Raw genomic sequence first — 20356 nt, 5'->3', positions numbered from 1 at the left:
GCCTGAAAGAAGTTCATTTGATCCATTATTAGGTCAAGTGCAATATTAACAGAATGATAGAGAGAGAAAATGAAGACCAGAGAAAAAGTGAGGATGTCAATGCGTGAACATAATTGCTGTGGCTGGATCTATAGTTTGGTTTTGAGCTTCCAGGAAGCCAAGACAGAACAGGGAAACATGACACAATTGCTAATACTCATTATCAAGAATGTGGCCCTGGCTGGTGTGGCTCAGTGGGTTGAGTGCCAGCCTGCAAACTAAAGGGTCACCCGTTTGATTACCAGTCAGGGCACATGCCTGGGTTGCGGGCCAGCTCCCCAGTAGGGGGCGCATGAGAGGCAACCATAGATCGATGTTTCTCTCCCTCTCTCTCTCCTTCCCTTCCCCTCTAAAAATAAATAAATAAAATCTTCATAAAAGAAGGAATGTGAATGTGTTACCAGTTCCTCAAGGAAGACAGCTTCTCACATGACGTTTTTTATAGAGCATATTTATTGAAGTCACATTCTCAACGATGGTTTTGTAGGAAGTACAGATGTGACTTTCCTACAGGTGGCTTCTTGGCTGGTAAAAAGCTGTCCTATTATGAACTGAGCCACGTAGTTTTCTAACGGTCTAATTCTATTCACAGGTAAGACTCGGGCTACCCAGAGAATTTACAACCTGTTGATTTTAATTAGAATTAAATGTTTGCTTCTTGTTTTTAAAATTAAAAGCATGTGACCCTTGAAGAAGGGAGAAGAGCAAAGCTGAAGGCAGATTTTGATTTAAATTCTCTAAGGAATAGCCTTGACGGGTGTGGCTCAGTTGGTTAGGCATCATCCCGCAAAGCAAAAAGTCACCGGTTCAGTTCTCCATCAGGGCACATGCCTGAGTTGTGCATCTGGTCCCTGACTGGGGTGCATTCGAGAAACAACCGATTGAGGTTTGTCTCGGAGCAGACCGTGGTTATATGCTTCCTGCGTCTCCATGAAGCTGGAGCAGCTCCTTCAGCATCTTTGCTGGGAAAGAGCCTGACATTCAGTGGTCCTGGGCCAGGCCCCTGAGCTCCCATGTTCATATTTCTTTTAATTCATCAACACAAAGAATAAGGGTTTTTATGGCTTTCTATGTGTGCATACATAAAGATAACTCTCAAAAAGCTGCTTATTTTCCCTCACACACCAGGTAGACAGCAGTGCGGTGGTTATAAACATAGAGCTCAAACAGCCTAATTTTTTTTTTAAACAAGGAAACATTATGCTTCTCTGATTTTCTACTCAACTAGAACTGTTTAATGCAAATGAAGGCATGAATTAAGCATAAAAACAACCTAATTGCTAATCATCATATTTTAATAACCACTAATTAGAGCAAATTTTAAAGAGAACACAAGCACATCAAAAACTTTTCTCATGTATCCTTAACCTGTGTCCATCACTCATAAAGCAAACCCCACACATCCCCCCACACTCACGCGGAACCTATTTCTCAAATGCAAACACCTTTCCTAGGTTTGGACACAGGGGGAACATTCAACAGCTCCATCGGGTGACAAAGTTCGGAAGACCTGTGCTGTGCCGAGCCTTGTCCTTTTGATTATGTTTTGAAAAGGAGAACATGCCTGAACTAGTTTTCCTATGGCTCCAAATGCTCCCACCTTGGTGTGTGTGTTTCCTGCCATCTTCGCTCCCTCTGTCCTCGGGCAGAACTAAGTGAGGGAAAACCTGGATGGCCCAGCGTCAAACACTGTCTGGCTTGGATCAGAGAAGTGAAAAGCATTCCTGTTAGCTTAAACTTGTGAATTTTTTAAGTTAGCATTGCTATTTCCCTTAATTTACAAGGACTGATGGCAAAGAAATCATCCCACAGAATTAGGTATAAAAACTCCCTGGTTCCCAAACATACATTAACAATCCAAATTTTGCTGGAATGTAACAATATTCAAAAAACATTTCAGTGGAATGTGGGGAAGTTTACTTCCAAAGGAAGTCGCAATGCCGTAAAGCCCAGGCTGAAGCTACTTTGATGCTGGGCCTTTGGGATGTGGTTCCCGTTTTGTTCTTCTCGTCTCTATAGAAAATAATGAGGCGAGGCCTCAGTCACACCAGCTGCAGGTTGTTGGCCCCCTCAGGACTGAACCTACGGCAGGCAATCGCCACTTAAACCTAGGACCATGTCAGCAATACCAGATATTTTGTAAATCAAGGAAATGTTGGAGGACTCCGTGTGACAGAAGTTATTGCTAAGTATTGGAGATGAAGCAAATAAACTGTGATCTGATTTCCGGGTAAGGGTTCCTGGAAGAGTGGAAAAAAACAGCATAGGTTTGAATGTAGCGTTTGGTCTGGATGCTGTTGTGGGCCAGGCTGAATCTGACAGGTGGAGCAGTAGTGACTGAGCCAGCTGGTTACTTTACCGCCTTGTAATATTTGCAGGAGGCGCTCCTGGCTCTTAACAGTAATGCTCCCAGCCCTGCCCACTGGTTGGTAAGGCTCCTGCCTGTTGTTCCTGGCCGTGGGCTTTATCAACTAAGTCCTGTTCCTCAAAGTGTGGTCCCAGACCAGAAGCATCAGCATCACCTGAAAACCCATTAGAAAGGCAGAAGCTCAGGCCCACCCCTGACCTACCTAATCAGAACCTGCATTTTTAGTAGTTTCCCAGGGGACTGTTGGGACCATGGAGATTAGGAATTCACATCCAAGTTGTCCTCCCCAGTATGTCTGACTGCCCCACACTGTAGATTTCCAGGTGCCCCCATTCCATTCTGCTTCCAACTTTTTTCCCATCTTTATTGAGCTCTACTTGACATATAACATTGTGTGGGTTTAAGGTGTACAATGAGATGATTTGATATGGGTGTGCATTGTGAAATGATGCCACGATAAGGGTGGTTAACACAGCCATCACCTCACGTAGTTACCGTAACAGTGTGGAACACGTCACGAATCTGCATGTCATCCTTGTGCAGGGGCCATGCTAATCTTTTCTGTCCCAGCCCAGATTAGTGTGTGTGCTGCCGAAGCCAATACTTTGCTTCCAGTTTAAACCCATCTCCTGCTTCCTTCCAATTCTCTAAATGCCACATGAATTCTTCACTAGCCTTCACATTAATTTCCCCTCTGTCTCTTCTCCCCTTGGATGAAACAATAAGCTATAAGGAAGGGAAGGGAGAAGAGGGGAAGGGGGGAAGGAAGAGAAGGAAAAAGGAAGGAAGGTGGGAAGGAAGAAAAAGTGGGAGGTAGGCAAGGACGGAGGGAGCCCCGCGTCACAGTTGTGCCCTAGCAGTGTCCGAACGCACACGGCCACACCCCGTCCGTTATCTCCACTCTAAAATGAAGCGGTCTACTTTCACAGTGTTGAAAAGGTGTCAAATTTGTGTAATAATTTGGAGGACAATTTGGCAATGTCTATTCAAATTTTTTAAATGAACACTGCCTTTGATCCAGCGATTTGAGGATTTACCCCACAGAAATACTTGCGTAAATGCACAAACGTGTATGTCGAAGCTAACTGTTGTAAGACTGTCTTAATAGCAAAAAGCTATAAATAGCCTAAAGGTATCAATAATAAGAGTTGTTTTGAAAAGTCAGCGTGTGTCTCTGCGATGCAGTACTATCCTGGCATTAAAAAGAACGGAGGAAGGTCTGTGTGTGCTTGGGTGATGAGCTTGGGTGATGAGCTCTGGAGATGGCATAGCTCGCTGAGAAAAGGAAGGTGCCAAACAGTGGGCGTGAGGTGGTCCCATTTGTGTCCTTTGTAGCGTGTGTGTGCATGTGTGTGTTTATGAAACATAGTTAATAACTGACTATACTCCCATCCGATAGAATACTCCATAGTCAGGACACACATAAGTTTGGCGGCATTTCGAATGATTGGGGACATTTCTGTAACGTACTGCTAAGTTAAAAAACAGCAGGACATGGTGTCATGGCTTTTCTCTCCCACTTTTCTTGAGCATTTTCCAATGTTATCAAATTTTCCAAAAAATTCTAATTTCTCTATAACATAACTCTTGGGCTCTTGGGTTGTTTGCCATTCTTTCAACTCATATGTGATGTTGACAGAAACCTTTTTTAACCTAATCTTGTTTTCAAATTTTAGACCCTTTTCTAAGATAAATGTCTTATAATTACTGCCTCTTAGGATACGACTCTTGATATTTATTGGCAAATTAGTTTCCAAATCCGTGAAGATTTCTCAGGCAATGTCTTCAATTTTTGTTATTGTGATTGGTTATTAAAAGTCATAATTTATTCAACAAACTTTAAATTTGAAATGAAACAGGTCTTAATGCCTATTGTGCACCAAGCTCCCTTAAAGGCACTAGGCACACCATCACAAACGAAACATGCTTCCCGTGTTGCTACTCGAAGTGTGGTCCCAGGCCAGCCACTCAGGCCCATAATTACGCCGTGGCGGGCTCCCATGGAACCGCGGAACACAGTGTGCCCCCAGCATGGTTGTGGTAACCCACCGAGAAAGGGACTAGATGCTCCCACTTCACTTTGTCTCTTCCTCCCCTGCATTCTTGCTAAAGAGTGGTGTTGACTTGGTAATGGGAAGATCTCTTCTTACTCCAATCAGAGTTCAAGTATTAAGTGCACATGCCTATAACAAGGAAGTGGACAAGAAACCCACTTTGTGTGTCAAGGTCTAGTGCCTTGAAATATTCACATATTTCACACGCTTAGAAGGCAATAAGCTTCCTTCAAAGTTACATACATTCATCCTAAAGCTATAGCCAAACCTGACCTTCGAACCCCCCATTTCTCCCGGGCTGCTTAGAGTAGATGATTATCTAGCCTTCAAAGCACTTGCCCAAACTTCCAAAAAAAATCCCCAAGGAGAGGAAACAACCCAGCCTCCACAAATAGCACTTTTCAATTCTCTTAATATTTCTTAGGTCAAAGAATTATAAACTAAAACATTCTAATTAGGTTGACTAAAAGAAATTGCCATTATTTTACTCTTTTTACCCTGTAAAAGTAGCAATTTTATATGGTTCATCTAAAACCTTCAACTGAATTCTTCCTGTTTCTTTGCAAGCATATCCCCAAACTACCCATGTATTAGACCTAATCAAAACTTTATGTCATGCCAAATGATTCCTGCAATATCTGTTCCAGGTACAAAGAAAAGAGAAAAATTATTAAGACAGGTTTTTGCTTGGTTGTCACTTCCCAGTCAGATCATCAGGAAGACAAAATCAGAATTCAGTAGTTCCCAGTTTGGAGGGAAAGAGGTTCCCTGTGAGACTCCTAGTTAACGCAGTAACAGGTCAAGGGCAAACACAGCCATGCAGACCCAGACCAAACACACTTCATATCTCCACCCAGACGAGGCTGGTGTCCTCCTCTGAAGACAAACATAGCGCTGACAATGTGCTGTGCACCCCAGGTTATTATCAATACAAATCTGTGCACCGGGGATCCGGGGAGAAGAAAAGAAGAAGGTGGGGGGCGGGGAGGGGAGAGCTTGAGCTTCAGCCTGGAATTGATGGGGTTCTCTTTTCTATTATTCTTATCCTATTTAAACTCACTTTGTAAAAAAAAAAGTGCATTTAGTAATTCGGTAGAGGGTTCTGGTGTGGGAAGTGATGCCTCTGTGCTTGGAAAGCTGGCCTGATTTCATAAAAGCATCTGAATTCTCTGTCAAAAGCTAGTTCATAGCTTTTTGCTTTTTAGAGTGTTGCTATTCACAACATAACCCACGGCTCAAGCCAGTGTTTCCAACTCTAAAGTGCATGTGGGTCACTTGGGGTGCTGCTGAAAGCAGGCTCGGGGGCGGGGTCTGCGAGTCTGCGTTTCTAACCAGCACTCGGGGGCCGTGACTCTGCAGGGCCAGGATCTCCCTGGGGGCCGAGGTTTTCATAGAACATCCTTCCGGTGGCCTTGGTTGGTTTTTTCTAAGTCAACAGCCTGATCCTGCAGGACAAGATGCTCCATCCAGCTCCTTTTCAGTGAACTTGCTCTCTCCTCGTTTGTCTCTTTCTGCGTGTTAAATGGGGCTAACAGGCCTATGATGAGAGCCCACTAGAGGACAGAATCTTAGACCTCCTGGCAGGAGGGAACTTTGGAGATTGTCTGATCCAACCCTTTGCCCTCCGGCCTCCCCCCACTGGGGCATTCATGCCTGAGAGCCTACCCAAGGGCCTGCAGTTCTCCCTCTACGCTCTGGGTCCTGGGAAAGCTCTGCAGGATAAGGGCCTCTGACAGATACGGTCAAGGTAAGTGGAAGTAGCTCACAGACCCATTGCTCAAAACCACTTGGCACACCTCACCATGATGAGAGATTTTCTCCTTTGGCTTCTGGACAAAAGACGATTAAGAAACCCGGTGTTTCCCCCTGAAAGGCTTTAGGGAGCTCCCTCCTGTCCTGCCCTGCCCTCTCCCCATAGCAGGTGAAAACACAGCTCAGTCTTGATTTGTCCCCACTTGTTAAGAGGACGTGTCAGCTTCAATAGTTGTTTTGCAAATTCACTTCAGTCCTTTAATTCAGTTCGCCAGAGAATTCAGTGTTGATTCCCCAGCATCATCCGCTTTTCCTAAGGCCCGCAGCACACTGGCCTTCCTGGTCTCCCTGTCTCTCTGTCTCCGCCCTCCCTTTCTCCTTCCCTCCCACTCTGGAATGCTCGTCACATTCTGGGGAAGTGTGCTGTGACAAACCCATCTGCAGTGATCAAAGGAAAGGCATAATAAGGGTGATGTGTGAACATGGTTGAGAGATGTGATGAAAATAGTCATTTTTCCTTGTGGAGAAACATTTTAATTTGGACATAAAATGTTATAAATCAGATGTAACAATACCTCAGGGGTCAGGATCAAAAGGAGTGTCCTCATTTAATGAATCTGCTCTCTTTTGTCCTTTGTAATTGCTGTAGCTCCATTTCTTTTTAAATGTATTTTTAGAGAGAGGAGAAGGGAGGGAGAAAGAGAGGGAGAGAAACGTTGACGTGTGAGAGAAACATGGATCAGTTGCCTCACACTTGCCCCAACGGGGGACCGGCCCGCAACCCAGGCCTGTGCCCTGACCGGGAATCTGACCGAGAATCTGACCGAGAATGGAGTCTGTGACCTTTCATTTTGGGGAGGACACTCAACTCACCGAGCCATGCTGGTCAGGGTTGTAGCACCGTTTTCAAAGTCCAGCAGGTTCTCTTGTCATTGAGGGCCTCTAGCCAATAAGTCTCACACCACGTGTGGGTGACCATAAGATTTATTGTCCAGACGATACTTCAGAGAGTGGAAAGGGCGACACTGATGATAGGTTCCTGTGTCCGCCATGCACTGAGACTGTCTCAGTTCAGCCAAGGCAAAGCTGTTCTAATCACGGGCAGTTGGTAATAGGGGACCCAGTGACCCTCTGACACTGAAAGGTGAATACTGTTTAAGAAAAATTGCACCGTACAGAAGTGAAACAGGCAAGGAAGACTGCATTCAAGATTGCTGCAATGGGGGAGAGAGAGGGAACTCAGCTCTGAATATACCAGGGGTGGCGGCTGGGGATTTATAGCCACAGGGCAGCATGACGGGGTCAGTGGATGGAAAAATGACTAAGAGGAACTTGCTTAGGCTGAAGGGTGGGGGATTCTTACTAAGCTGGACTCTATAGGTGTTCGCTTGCAACATCAGGAGCTTCCTGAGTGAAATCTGAAACTGGACCCTGTACACAGAGGGCAAAGAGAGACCAAAGAAGGAGGCAGACCACTCAAGGTTGGTAGGTGGCAGTTTTGATGAGTGAGGAACTTACGAGGTTCATCTTAGTCGGCCACAAGGAGGAGAGTTTTCCACACCCACCTGCCAAGACTTAAAAGTTTCTGTAGAGGCCTTAACTGCATTCAGTTATGTACACCATCCAGATGATTACGACGACACCTTTCTCTCTCAATAGCGAGCCCTTGAAAATGGGTCGCATTGTGGGAACATTGGAGGAGAGTACATGTCAAGCACGGCAGTGGGGGTGAGGAGCCTCTGGTTGCCTGAGTCCAGTTCTTAGGTCAACCGATGGTCACGTCCTCCAGATTATCTCCTCCAAGGAATGCAGGGGGGATGAGGACTATGTGATACGAGGACTCGGGGGCACCTAATATTCATTCAAGGAGGGAGTCATTGTGGAAGCTCACCAAATGAAAGGCGACTTTTAAAGTTCATTCTTCTCCAAGGGAACCCATAGTTTCCCAACCATAAAAACGTATCCTGCCCTGACCGGTGCGGCTCAGTTGGTTGGGCCTTGTCCCTCAGAGCAAAGGGTTGCTGGTTCGATTCCCAGTGGGGGCACATGCCTGGGTTGCAGGTCGGGGTGCATACGAGAGGCAACCAATCCATGTTTCTCTCCCTCTCTTTCTCCTTCCCTTCCCCTCTCTCTAAAAATAAACAAATAAAGTCTTTTAAAAAGTAGGCACGACACTTAAAAAAAACAACTCATCCTTGCTCTGAGAAATCCTTCCAAATATATTTATACTCTAATTTCCTTTTGTGATTTCATTTTCTTTGTGAATCAAATTATTCGTGTTACATTTGATTAGAAAATCTATTACATCTTCTGATCTTTGCTTCTACTCAGCAAAACTGGGATGAAACTGACCTTTGAAAAATGTGGTTTGAATTGATGGAGGGAAGCACAGTGGTCTGCACGTCACAGTGCTCTGCTTAGTGGAGCTTAGAGAACAGGAGGGAAAGCCAGGGGACCTTTTTATTTCATATTTATTTCAAACGCACGTCCACCCCGGGGGAGGCCCCGTGTAGGCTCCGCAGTCCGTGTAGCCCACTGCTCACCATGGGCAAGTCCCTTCCCCATTTTGGAATCAGTCTCCTTCTCGATAAAATGAAGATGTTTGATTAGGTAAATTCCTTGCTACTTTTCAAAAACTCCGTAATTCTGACTTTCAAATCATCTATCTCTCTCTGGATTGTATTTTCCTATTATAAAACTCCATTTTGAAGCCAGTACAAAGGATCAAATATGAATGATGGTAAATCAATCCGAAAATAATGGCTTGATGTAGGACCTGTGTCTGAAAAGCTCAGTTTTCCATACGTGCTTGTATTTTGTAGTTTAAGGAATACAAATCCCAGATGTGTGCAAAGAATGTTCACGACAGCCTTTTTAACAAAAGTGATGTGGGGTTAGTGAGGGACAGAAACAACCTGAGATGTACTTTAGGAAGAGAAGCAGCAATGGAATAAAACACAGTGAAAATCAGCGGGCTACAGAAACAAAGGGAAGATATATCAGTTATTTTAGGTAGGTCATACTTTACTTAAGAGTCTGCTAGCTTGGCTCTCAACTGTTCATTATCTAGACGTGCGTGGGCCTCCATTGTACGTTAGCCCCATCCCCACCACGGTGGAGGCAGGACTGGCTTCCTCTGCCTCAGGGTTCATCAGAAAGATGGGGGAGCTGCCCCACCTTTCAGACAGGGCCTGGGGTCAGACAGGGGCCTCCACCAAATCCCCAGAAATGGCTTCTCTACCTCCACCCCTCTCTAGGGGTCTAAACCCTTTGCTCTCAGCCCTGCTCTCTTCCATTTCCCTGCCTTTTTCTCTCCGTAGCATTGACAAGAATCTGAAATTACCTTGTTTGTTTGTTTACCTGGTGAACATATGTCATCCTCCCACTAACACATGAGTTCTGCGAGGTCAGAGGCATGTGGCTGCCTCCCCCACACTTGGCATAGACTGAGTACTTACTAAGAATGTGCTGAGTGAGTGACTTGGGTGCTGTGTTGTGCCAGGATTGTGCTGGATGCAGAAGTGACTAAGAAAGGTCGTGTGTCCCCAGTGGGCTCTGAGTTGAGTGGTGGAGCAGAACAGCAAAACAAAGGTCCTTTGCTTTCAGTTGTGCACTCTAAGTGGTTAGTTAATCTGGAAACAAAAATACCTATACAGCCATTACTGGGGAATTTTACCGGGCAGAGAAATGGTTTGCAAGGTAAATCAGCTCCCAGGCAAGGGGGAGATGCTTTTCCTGTTAGTTCTTCTAAAGTGGTAGGAATAAGGGAGCTTTTGAACTTGATGACCCATCAGAACTGGTGGAAACTCATTCCCTCTCCATCTCCCTGAAGAGAAATTGCCTGTTGTTTTTCCAGGAGGGGGAAACGTGCTAAACATTTTCCGCTGTTAAGCAAAAACACTGTTTAGAGCAGGAGGCTCGAAGCCCCTTCTCTGCTGCTTGCTGCCTTATTTAACTCCGGTGGCAGACAGTGGTGTCTGCTGAGCAGAGCTGTCCCGGCTGCTCGTTGCCGCTGAGGAACTGAGGGCCCCAGGAGTCACCTTCTCCAGGCCTGCGACATGCAGCCCCACAGCTGCAGCCCCGGCTGTGCACGGGTGAAAGAAGGTGGCAGGAATGCAGTCCCTTCCACATAGGATTTTTTAAAAAATAAGTTATGTTTCTTCCCACTCAGAAATAGAAGAGGTCATTTTTATCCAAAGATGATAGCACAGGCCCCATAAAGCCAGTCGACTTGAAATAAGGATGAAAATATCCTATGAAATACTGAAAACTACACTCGATTGGAGCTTTATCTCAAAACACAACTAAACATCATAAAAGTGATGTTATATTTTGCAAAAGTACGTTGTAATTTCACTGTGTGCTAATTCTTAGAATAAGCACTAGGAATGCATATATTTTGAAGATAAAATTACATGACATTACTATATTTCCCTTTTATTTGGCTTCCAAGGTATCCATTCCTTTGTCCAACAAGTATTTATTGTGTACTTGCTATGTGCCAGGCACTGTTGCAGGCAGTGGAGAAAAAAAGGTGAAAATAATCCCCACCCTATGGACCCTATATTCCAGTGGGGTGATTGACACATCATAAAATACATGGGGAAAGCAGAGTATGCTAGGAATAACAAGTGCTAAGAAGAAAATATGGGATGGTGGATAGGCGGTACAGAATGGGGGCAAAGGTTACCCCCTAGTTGTGAAGAGGGTGGACAGGATAGGTCTCTCTGAAAAGATGACCCAGGGCAGAGACTTGGAGGAGTGGGGGGATGAGACATATGCACATCTGGAGAAAGAGCATTCTCGTCAGAGGGAATAGCAAGTGCCGAAGCCCTGGGGTGGATGTGCCTGGTGTGTTTGAAGAAGATGAAGTGGCTGAGTGTAGCTGGAATGGCGGGAGGGAAGAGATGTGTTGGGCGAAGTATAGTGGGAAGATCATTCAGAATACTGTAGACCAGTGGAGGGACCTTGCTTTCACTCTGAGTGAGATGGGGAAGCCAATAGGAGCTACAGAGAGGGCTTGGCGCAGAGGAGCGAAGGGACGTGGCTCACCGTGGTTACTGAGTTGACAGCAGACTGCGTGAGAGTGAGGGTGGAAGCAGGAGACCAACCGAGAGGCTATGGCAGCAATCAGGTAAGAGAGCACGGTCACCTGGGCCAGGTGGTGGTGGTGGGAATGGGGAGAAGTGTTAGGATCCTGGATACATTTTGAAAATGGAGCTGACAGCGTTTACTCAGTAGTCTGATTATCAGACACTGGGCTACTGGCAAATGAGATCAGAAGGGAATCGAGAGTGACTCAAAAGGTTTGGGCCTGAGCAATTTGGAAGGCAGGCACTGATGTGAACAGAAATGGGGAAAGCAGCAGCGTAAGGGTATTTTGGAGGGAAGATCAGAAATTCACTTGGGCATGATGACTGGAAGACAGTCAAGCGGAGCTATCACATAGGTAGAATGCCCAGGGCATTCTGTCCCTGAGCCCCTGGAAACTTCTTCCCAAGCTGCTGCTTTCCCTGAGACGACGCCTTTTTTCTTACAGTACGGTAGGAACAAACTGTAGGGAAGAGTTGTGAACTAGGCATCTGAAAGCAACAAGATAACACTGTTACTACCAGGGCAAGGCAAGGGACACTCTTCTTGATCTGTAATGTGGGGTTCTCTAGTCATGCTCCCAGAAGGCTCTACTCCTGCCTTCCCGGCTAGCACAAAAAAGGAGGGATGGCCAGAGGGTGGGTGTTGGTAACTCCCACAGGCTGGGGCAACACAAATTGAAGGTCATTCTGCAAAATAACTTGCTTCAGACCTTTGAAAGTGTCAAGGTCAGTGAAGGAGCCTAGAGAGACATGACAAATAAATGTAACCCAGGATTATTTTGGCCTGGATCCTTTTGCTATAAGAGGCATTACTGGCCAATTGGGGAAACACGAATGTATTAGAGAATTAGAAGATGGTAACGTGTCAGTGTTAGTTTCCTGATTTTGACGGCTGTTTTGTGATTATGTAAGACAGTGTCTTTATTTGCAGAAAATACAAAGTATGGGGGGAAAGGGGCATCAGGGCCACTTATTCTCAAAAGGCTCAGAGAAAAAAGAGTTCTTTGTGCTATAACTGTAACTCTTCTGTAAGTGTGAGGTTGTTTCAAAGTTACAATAATATTTAACACGTGAGGGCATTTTCTATGGCATCCTTATAGACCTAAGCAGGCACAGTCCTCTTCTTTAGAGCTCTGAGAGGGACAGAGACCACACAGAACGCTCAATAATTGGTGGGCAAATAACTGGATGTGATAAAAGGTATTGTTTGCAAATAAAATGTACACTTGAGAAGAAGTCAGTAAAGGAATTCGGAGGATGAGAGACTGAGTTTGGAGGAAGTAGGCAGCAGGGAGAGAAACTGCTCTCTTGTGGCTTAATGGAGTTTTCAGCTGCGGAGTCAGCCCCACACAACTGGGGATTCGCTCCAGGCAGCTGGAGCTTCTTCAGAACCCTGGGAGGCTTCTCCAAGGCCTGTGTTCCCCATCGGCCTGGGCAGGACGTGACCCAGCCCCGAGGGCGCTGGCCTGCAAATGAAGCATCTGGACTAAGCCGTTCTGGGATCCCTGAAACACTTGGAAGACTTTTGCATAAGAGGATCAAATTTCTTAAGGATATGGAGCCTAGGAAGAAATAGATGAAAAGGAAAGAAAATATAAGTTCTCTTCATTTGAAGTTGTAAGTTCTTTTTTTATGTGAGACACCCACCTAACTGAAGAGGTAGTTCCTGCCCCTTTCCCGTCCTTCGTCCCCTCCCTCCCTTTGAAAGCGCAAACTTGGAGCCCTTTTTTAATTTGAACGGCACAGGGAGCATTCCCTCTCTTCTCAAATCTTAGGCAACAGCAAGAGAGTCCCGTTAAATAGAACTTTCTATTTTATGATTCCTAAAATACTCGTTGCAGAATTATTACAGCGTGTTTGCAAGTGCCAGAATAAATTTACACTGCAATATTACAATGCGAGAACACTATCACTTCTCCTCTGGCTTCAGATGCATCTGTTTATAGCATGCCTATTTTCTTCATTGACCCATAACTTACTTCGAATAAATAAATTTAAAAACAATAATTTTTAATCCATATTCTTGTTACAGATTTCTGTCAATTACACTGTGGTCTGATAACTACATTTCGTAGAAAACCAAGTGGTTGAAACATGTTGAGACTTGCACTGGCGTCTGGTATGTGGTCAGTTTTTGTAAATGTTACAAGAGAATCTGGGAACAATGTGGATTCTCTAATCGTCAGGGAGGGAGAGTGTCCCATATATACCTATGAAGTTTAGCTTTTTAAGTATATTCGGGTTTTCTAAATTACTACTAATTTTTCAAGTGTTCACTTACCAACAACCGAGCAAGGAGTATTGAAATCCTGCGCTATGAAGACATATCTGAGAGTTTCTGCCTCCAGCGCTTTGCGTGTTTTGATTCTACTTTATTAGATGCATGCTCGTTTTAAGTTTTAATTTCTTCCCGGTAAATTGAACTGTTTTCATTACCTGGTGGCATTCCTTCTCTTAATAACACTTTTTCCTTAAAGTCTATTTTGTCTCAGATCAATACAGCCACCCCCAGATTTCTTTTGTTTGTTATTTGCCTGGCACACCTTTTGTCTGAGTGTTTACGCTCAGTCGCGCAGTGCCCTATGTTTTAAGTGTGTCTCTTGTAAACAAAATTTTGCTGGATTCTGTTTTTAATCAGTGAGTTTATGTACCTTCCTTTACTGATGATGCACGATGGAGGGTGTTCAGGTCATGAATAAAGTAACTCTCACAGGAGTGGCTGGTCAGCCTTCACAGGGCACCCAACCAACAGTGGTACTCAAGGTTCTGCTGCCCAGCGCGGACAGCACAGAAGAGAAGCACCTCTCAGAGAAAGGGCCTGACAGTCACGTGTCTCATCTGGGGCTGTCCCCCGTCTCCTGGCACCCACAGTGTGGCATCTGGAGAGATCTGTAGAGAGAACTGTTCTGTTTTTGCCCAGCAGATTCACCGCCAGCCATTGGAAATGCTAGGCATGGAGAGGAGTACCGAATCCATCCTTAATAAGGATTCCTGATGTCTGTTAGCACCCAAAGATCGTTAACACAGCAGTATTAAGGGAAAATACATTGCACCATTCTATTCCTGCAGTGGCTCATACATATTTGATGTGCAGGGATTTCTTATGTTCTATAAAATCATTTGCAAGTTTTTTTTTTAAACTGTGCCTGAAGAATAATCTATATGTTCTCTTAATGCTTTCCGCTAAACTAGGTTTTCTTGATTATTTCTACAAAAGGACATTATCATTTTACTCCCACTGTGCCACTGGCTTTCCTGTGTCATTTGTTTCTCAAATTCAGTCAGAGGAGGTAAAAACATTTAAAGTAGTTTCTTAACCAGAGGTGGAACTAAAAAATTGCTCGATGCTTCCAGTTAAACCAAAATGGGATAACTGTGCAATTCGCCTCTGGGAAGGCAGCAGCGATGTGGTAGTAAAACAAAGGCTATTAAGAGCCTGAGTGTGTCCGTGTGTGTAATCTCCACTTAAATGTGAAAATTTAAGGCTCCGAGGTGTTAACTGGACCCAGGTCACACAGCCAGTGAAGGGTTGAGACATGACTCAACTTTGGTCTCTCTGATCCATCGAGTCCTGGCGGGAACCTACACACCCCAGCTCCACCGCATAAAAGCTATGTGGCAACGGGCAAGCTATTTTTTGTTTTTTGTTTTTATTTTCCAATGTTATTGGGAAATATTTGCCATGCATCACTGTATACGTTTAAGGTATACAGCTTGATGGTTTGATTTACATATCTTGTGAAACGATTATCACAATAGGGCTACTTAACATCCATCATCTCATGTAGATACAATAAAAAGAAAAAATTCTCCTTGTGATAAGAAATCTTGGAATCTGCTGTCTTTTTTTTTTTTAAGATTTTATTTATTTATTTTTAGAGAGAGGGGAAGAGAGGGGAAAAGAGAGGGAGAGAAAAATCAATGTGAGAGAGACACATCAATTGGTTGCCTTTTGCACTTCCCTAATTGGGGAACCTGCCTGCAACCCAGGCACGTGCCCTGACTGGGAATCAAACCGGCAACCTTTCGGTTTGCAGGCCGGCACCCAAATCCACTGAGCCACGCCAGCCAGGGCAGAATCTACTGTCTTAACAACTTTACTTTTTAGGCTCACTTTCCAGATTGTTTATTTGAAAAATATCCTCAGATGATGGCAGTTATGGTTTGTAAACATTGTCTTTCACTTTTTTAATTCAAATTTTTATTTTTTTCAATTACAGTTGACATTCAATAATATGTTAGTTTCAGGTGTACAGCACTGTGGTTTGGGCAAATTATTTAACACCCTCTTATATCTCAGTTTCCTCAGCTGTAAAATAGGAGTAGCAATATCTATCCACAGGGTTTTATGAGAATTTAATGGGCTAATGAGAGGAGACGCCCAGAACAGAGCCCGGCACATAGAGAAAGCTCAAAACCTCTTAGTTATCATGGCTTCAGGGGATGTTGGGCTTCTTTGCCGCCAATGGGTGATATTACTTGTCAAATTTGAAGGTTTCTTTAATCTTTTGTTAATCTGGTTCTCATTCTCTTCTTTATGCACACTGCTCACCTGCCAAACGGACTCTCTGGTTCCCCAGGGCCCCCCCCCCCATTGGCTGCCCCTGGCTTCCCTCCAGCTGCCGTGGCCCAGATGAGAGGGTGCCTCCTCCTCCTCCATAGGCCATTCTCTGATTTTCCCAGCTGTAAACTTTCATAGCACTTTATGCTTTTCTTGTGATACTCAGTGGCTGTCTGAGTCATTCCGCCGTTCTATAAATATTTCCTGAGCACCTTCTGTGTGCCTGGCCCTGTTCTAGTCACTGGGCCCCTCCCTCACAGAGCTGGTGCCCTCATTAGAGGAGCAGGAGAGAGAAACAAACACCCACAAAAGGAGGGGGCGGGGGGGCCAGTAGGAGGAGAAGGAAGAGGAAAAGGAAAACACCAGAGTGGTGCAGGTGACTAGGGATGGGAGGCATCCTGTGATCAGTCCTGATAATCTCTTGGCAGGAGGTGGGAGACCTATGCAAGCCACATTGTGTGGGGCCCTGGGCCTTGCTCTCTCCAGCGCTCAAAGTTCCAATTCCCCAGGTTTGAGTTGAGTCTGAGTTTAAGCTCCATCACTAACTAGCTGTGTGAGTTTTTAAAAGTCAACCTACTTATCTCATCTGCAAAACTGAGATAAATGTTCAACAAATTGCCTAGTTCACAAGGATCGTTTTGAGATAATGAACACGAAAGCATTTTGAAAACTCTAAAGTACCATGAAATGCTAGTTAAAATTTAAAATGCGTATCGCTTGTGTTATAATTACTAGCCTCTCAACTAGCGTGGGACCAGTTACCTCTTTTTATCTGCCACGATGCCTAAGCTAGATCCCGTATTCTAGAGATTACAAGGTTGAATAGTACTGCACAATGAAAGCTTGTAAAAGGTGTGAAAGAGTCTGTGATTAGTGCCCTCGATATTATTGTCAACATTCTCAACATTACTGTGCAGTTGTAATGCTTTAAAAATTCTGGAAAAAAAAACCCCAAAATCTAATCTTCCTTTTCACCAAATCCACTGAACTGAAGAATAAAGAAGCATTGTTTTCAAGGTTAAAGTCATACAAATACTTCTACTTTTGGCCTAATCATTCCGTTCTTACATAATTTTTTTATCTTTTCATCAAGCTCAACATACATACAGAAAAGTGCAGAAATCTCAAGTACAAATATGAGTTTCCAGAGAGTGCACATGTAATCAGCCGCCCTCCTGGAAATGACAACAGAAAATATTCCCCTGAAGGGAAAAGCTGTATTTCTAAAGACACTCACAGCGTGGCGGTGAAAAGCTAAATGTCTGGTGGAGGAATGACCAGGAAAATGTGACACACACATGTTGAGCCGTATATCAGAATTCATAAAACTCAGATGCCCTTGAGTCGGGCGGGTGAGGAATATGAGAAGCAGCCAAGCGCAAGATGATAAGAAATGAGCGAGCTGAGCCAAGGGCATAAAAGAGTGAAGAGCGCAGAGTGCGGGCCCCGCCCGGAGACTTTTACATGAAAGCGTTGAAAAGCAATAGTGTGCTAGAAAGCGTTTCTGTTTTCCTCGCCGGTCCTCCTGATGACTGGAATTACTTACAGGATGATATCCTTTCAACTGCTGAACATATCCTCTCTAAACTGGGTTTAAAGGGGTTTCTAAATTGTATTTCCTATTTAAATACACCATAGAAACTTGAGCTTTGCTTATAAAATTAAAATGAAGCGAGTAATGTTGCAAAAAACCAGAAACAACAACAACAAAAAACAATAGTAAGCCAGAAGAAAAGCAAACACAATGCCCACCAAACAAAATGTGTCAGGGCCAAGTTTTGCCCACAGGCCTTCAGTCCGTGACCCTAGCTAAGAGAGAGAGGGGGTGAGAGCCAAAGTGTGCACGCTAGGTGTGGCGATAGGGTTCTGACGGTGCGCAGAGCGTGGCTGCTCACAGACAAGGACTTCAGGCAAATACAGGGCTCGGTGGGAATTAACCAAATTACCTTACCCCTTAAACCGCAGTTTCTTCTTCTGTAAAATAGGGATTTAAAAAAACCCAAACCTTCAAAGAGCTGTTGTGAAGGTTAAGTGCCTAGAAAAGTACCTGTAGTTAATATACCAATGTTTCCCTCCCGTCATTTAATTCTCGTTCTTACTATTTCTGATTTCCTATTCCACCATCCTTTCCCCCCATTTCCCAGCTCCGGCGCTCTAGCTTTCTCATGCTGCTCTGACATGTTTCAGCCTGCGGGCCCCCGTTCTCCCTCCCCCCCACCTCCCTGGTACTGGGCCTCACTTCATGCCGGTCCTTGCCCCTCACCTGTCTCCATCTCTCACCCTGCTTTATCCTGCATTGCACTTAGCACTGCCTGACATCCTATTATGCACATATTTTCAAATCCATCTGTTTATTCTCTACCTTGGAAGACAAGCTCCATGAAGGTAGGAGCTCACTTGCTTACAGTATTCCAGTGCCTAAAGGGTCCCGGCACATAACAAACATTCAAGATACATTGTTGAATGTTCAAACCAGAGACATCTCATGTTATTTTCCCCTCTTTTTTTCTCTAAGTCCCAGGGCTACAATGTGATTTGTGTCATTAATAATTTAAAAATACATTTCTTGCAGGTGCTCTCCATGGGCACCTTGTTTATCTTTCCTACCTTCTCCGGCAGGTCGGCCGTGCAGAAACTGGGAGCGCAAGTATTTGAGGAGGTCTATAATTACCTCAAGAAAGCAAGGCAGCAGAAAGCCAGTGAAGCGGAGATCAGAGCATCTCTAGAAAAAGTGGTGCCTCGTGCCAGTGACTGTTTTGAAGTCGACCAGCTCCTCTGCTTTGAGGAGCAGTTGCTGATCACAGTGGGAGAAGGGCCCACACTTCAGAGCCAAAACAGGCAAATGTCAAAAGCAAGCACGTTCAAGGGGACAAATTTCTGTGAAAATCCATTCAGCACCTAAACTGAACTGTATCATGGGAGGTGAGTACATAGGCGGAGCTACCACCTTTACTTGTAATTCCCTCTCCAAAGGAGCTGGAGAGCAGCAGACACACAGGTCTGACTGCGCTCAGTGTCTCGTGGGCCCGTCCGTATGGTTGGGTTTCCACTCTGTGATACGCGTATGGACCGGGTTTGGCTTCCAGAACAGCATCCCTGAAAGTGTACCCTCCAGGATTCTCCTGGGGCCGGGCCACCAAGGATGGCTGTTTGCCCCTTCCTCTCGGAGGACAGACTTGGCGCCTCTGCCTTGGGTCTCTGTGGGCTGTGGCCAGCCTGCCCTCTAAGGCTGTTGGACACTGGCCTCTGACATGCTGAGCTGCTGCCCAGGAGTCAGACACACCTGGCTCAGGTGACCTGTTTTTGGTCCACTTTTGTCCTTCCATCTCTAACATGCAAGAAGTGCCTATGTACATAGACCTGTAAAAATTCCAAAAAGTTATTCTCCTGTGATTTATTCTTTAGACTCATGCATGGAGTAGTGAAGACTCAAGACTCTTATGCTTAATAAATAGATTATCTGTAGTTACAAATAAATCACCTGTTTTAGCTTTTCTTTATCTAGAAGTATCTTGTTGAATGTTACATAGCCATCTAACAGTAATTATTACTTAGAGCAACTAACATTTGGTTTATTAGGAGCCTATTACATACCAGTGCTGTGCTTACTATTATAAGAACATATTGGATCTTTATACCAAGGAGAGAGAGAGTCAGGGACAGAGAGACAGAGAGAGAATGAATTACCCCATATTACCATTGGGGATGCTCGAGGCTGAGGATGCTCCAGGTAGGTGACTGCGTAGACAGAAGGCCACGAGAAGCTGAGCTGAGACTGCACCCAGGTCTGTCTGATTCCAGCACCCATGCTCTTACCCACGGTGCATGTGGGCTTTCAATGGAGGACATACTCACGCTTCAGATACTGTCCGGGCGAGAATACTCTGGGTTTAAGACCGTGTTATAGGGGAGGAAAGACTTCCTCTGCCCCCTTAGGTTCTACAAACTAACCTGGGGCTTACGAATTAAACTGACCAAGGACAGATTACCAGGCGAAAAAGCACACAGGTTGTATTTAATATTCATATTTTCACATGGCATAGGGAGCTATCTAGAAAGAAGTGAAAACCCCAACGAAGCCGCTGAGCTGGAGAGCTTATGTATTATTTTGACAAAAGAGCAATCAATTTGTGGAGCAGTGGTCAGTCAAAAGAAAAGGGATTGGAACTCCTAAAGGGGTTAAACTGTGGGAAAGTGGGTGGGAAATATGTGGAGGGAACTAATGGAAGGTAAGGGTCGGTTTAACAGGTTTGTTAGCAAAGACCCATCTCAGCGTTGACACCACGTCTCAGTGACAGGAACATCCCAGGAGGGCACTTTTCTCCTGGGAAGTGTGTGCTTTCGGGTAGAAAGGGGAAGGCAGAGAGCTCTGCCAACAGCTGCTGTTTCTTATCTGCTTTCAGCTCAACATAATCCATATGCCAGTGTGCCACATTTGGGGTGACATGTTCTGACCCCTCCCATGTCTAGGAAGACAGGTGCAGATTGA

The 20356-nt window shown here is 44.8% G+C and overlaps 1 protein-coding gene and 1 non-coding gene across 10 annotated transcripts in view; one reads left to right on the top strand and one right to left on the bottom strand.

Annotated features, from left to right (window-relative positions):
* Positions 1-20356, top strand: part of NEK11 (NIMA related kinase 11) — a 199258-nt gene extending 178902 nt beyond the window's left edge. For 2 of the 9 annotated variants that reach the window (XM_053929436.2, XM_053929434.2), the window contains one exon: positions 18487-19342. In XM_053929436.2, coding sequence (XP_053785411.1) covers positions 18487-18769 — 283 coding nt within the window. In that variant the 3' untranslated portion in view covers positions 18770-19342. Of the gene's footprint in view, positions 1-13338; positions 13426-18486; positions 19346-20270 lie in introns of those variants that run through there. The other 7 variants (XM_053929433.2, XM_053929439.1, XM_053929435.2 and 4 more) reach the window with 7 other exon arrangements.
* Positions 2906-3011, bottom strand: LOC112310016 (U6 spliceosomal RNA). Its single transcript, XR_002975335.2, has one exon. It is a non-coding gene; the product is annotated as a U6 spliceosomal RNA (small nuclear RNA).

The sequence above is a fragment of the Desmodus rotundus genome, chromosome 8 (genome assembly GCF_022682495.2).
Source record: "Desmodus rotundus isolate HL8 chromosome 8, HLdesRot8A.1, whole genome shotgun sequence".
NCBI classification, from domain to species: Eukaryota; Metazoa; Chordata; class Mammalia; order Chiroptera; family Phyllostomidae; genus Desmodus; species Desmodus rotundus.
This window is presented reverse-complemented; position numbering and strand designations above follow the sequence as displayed.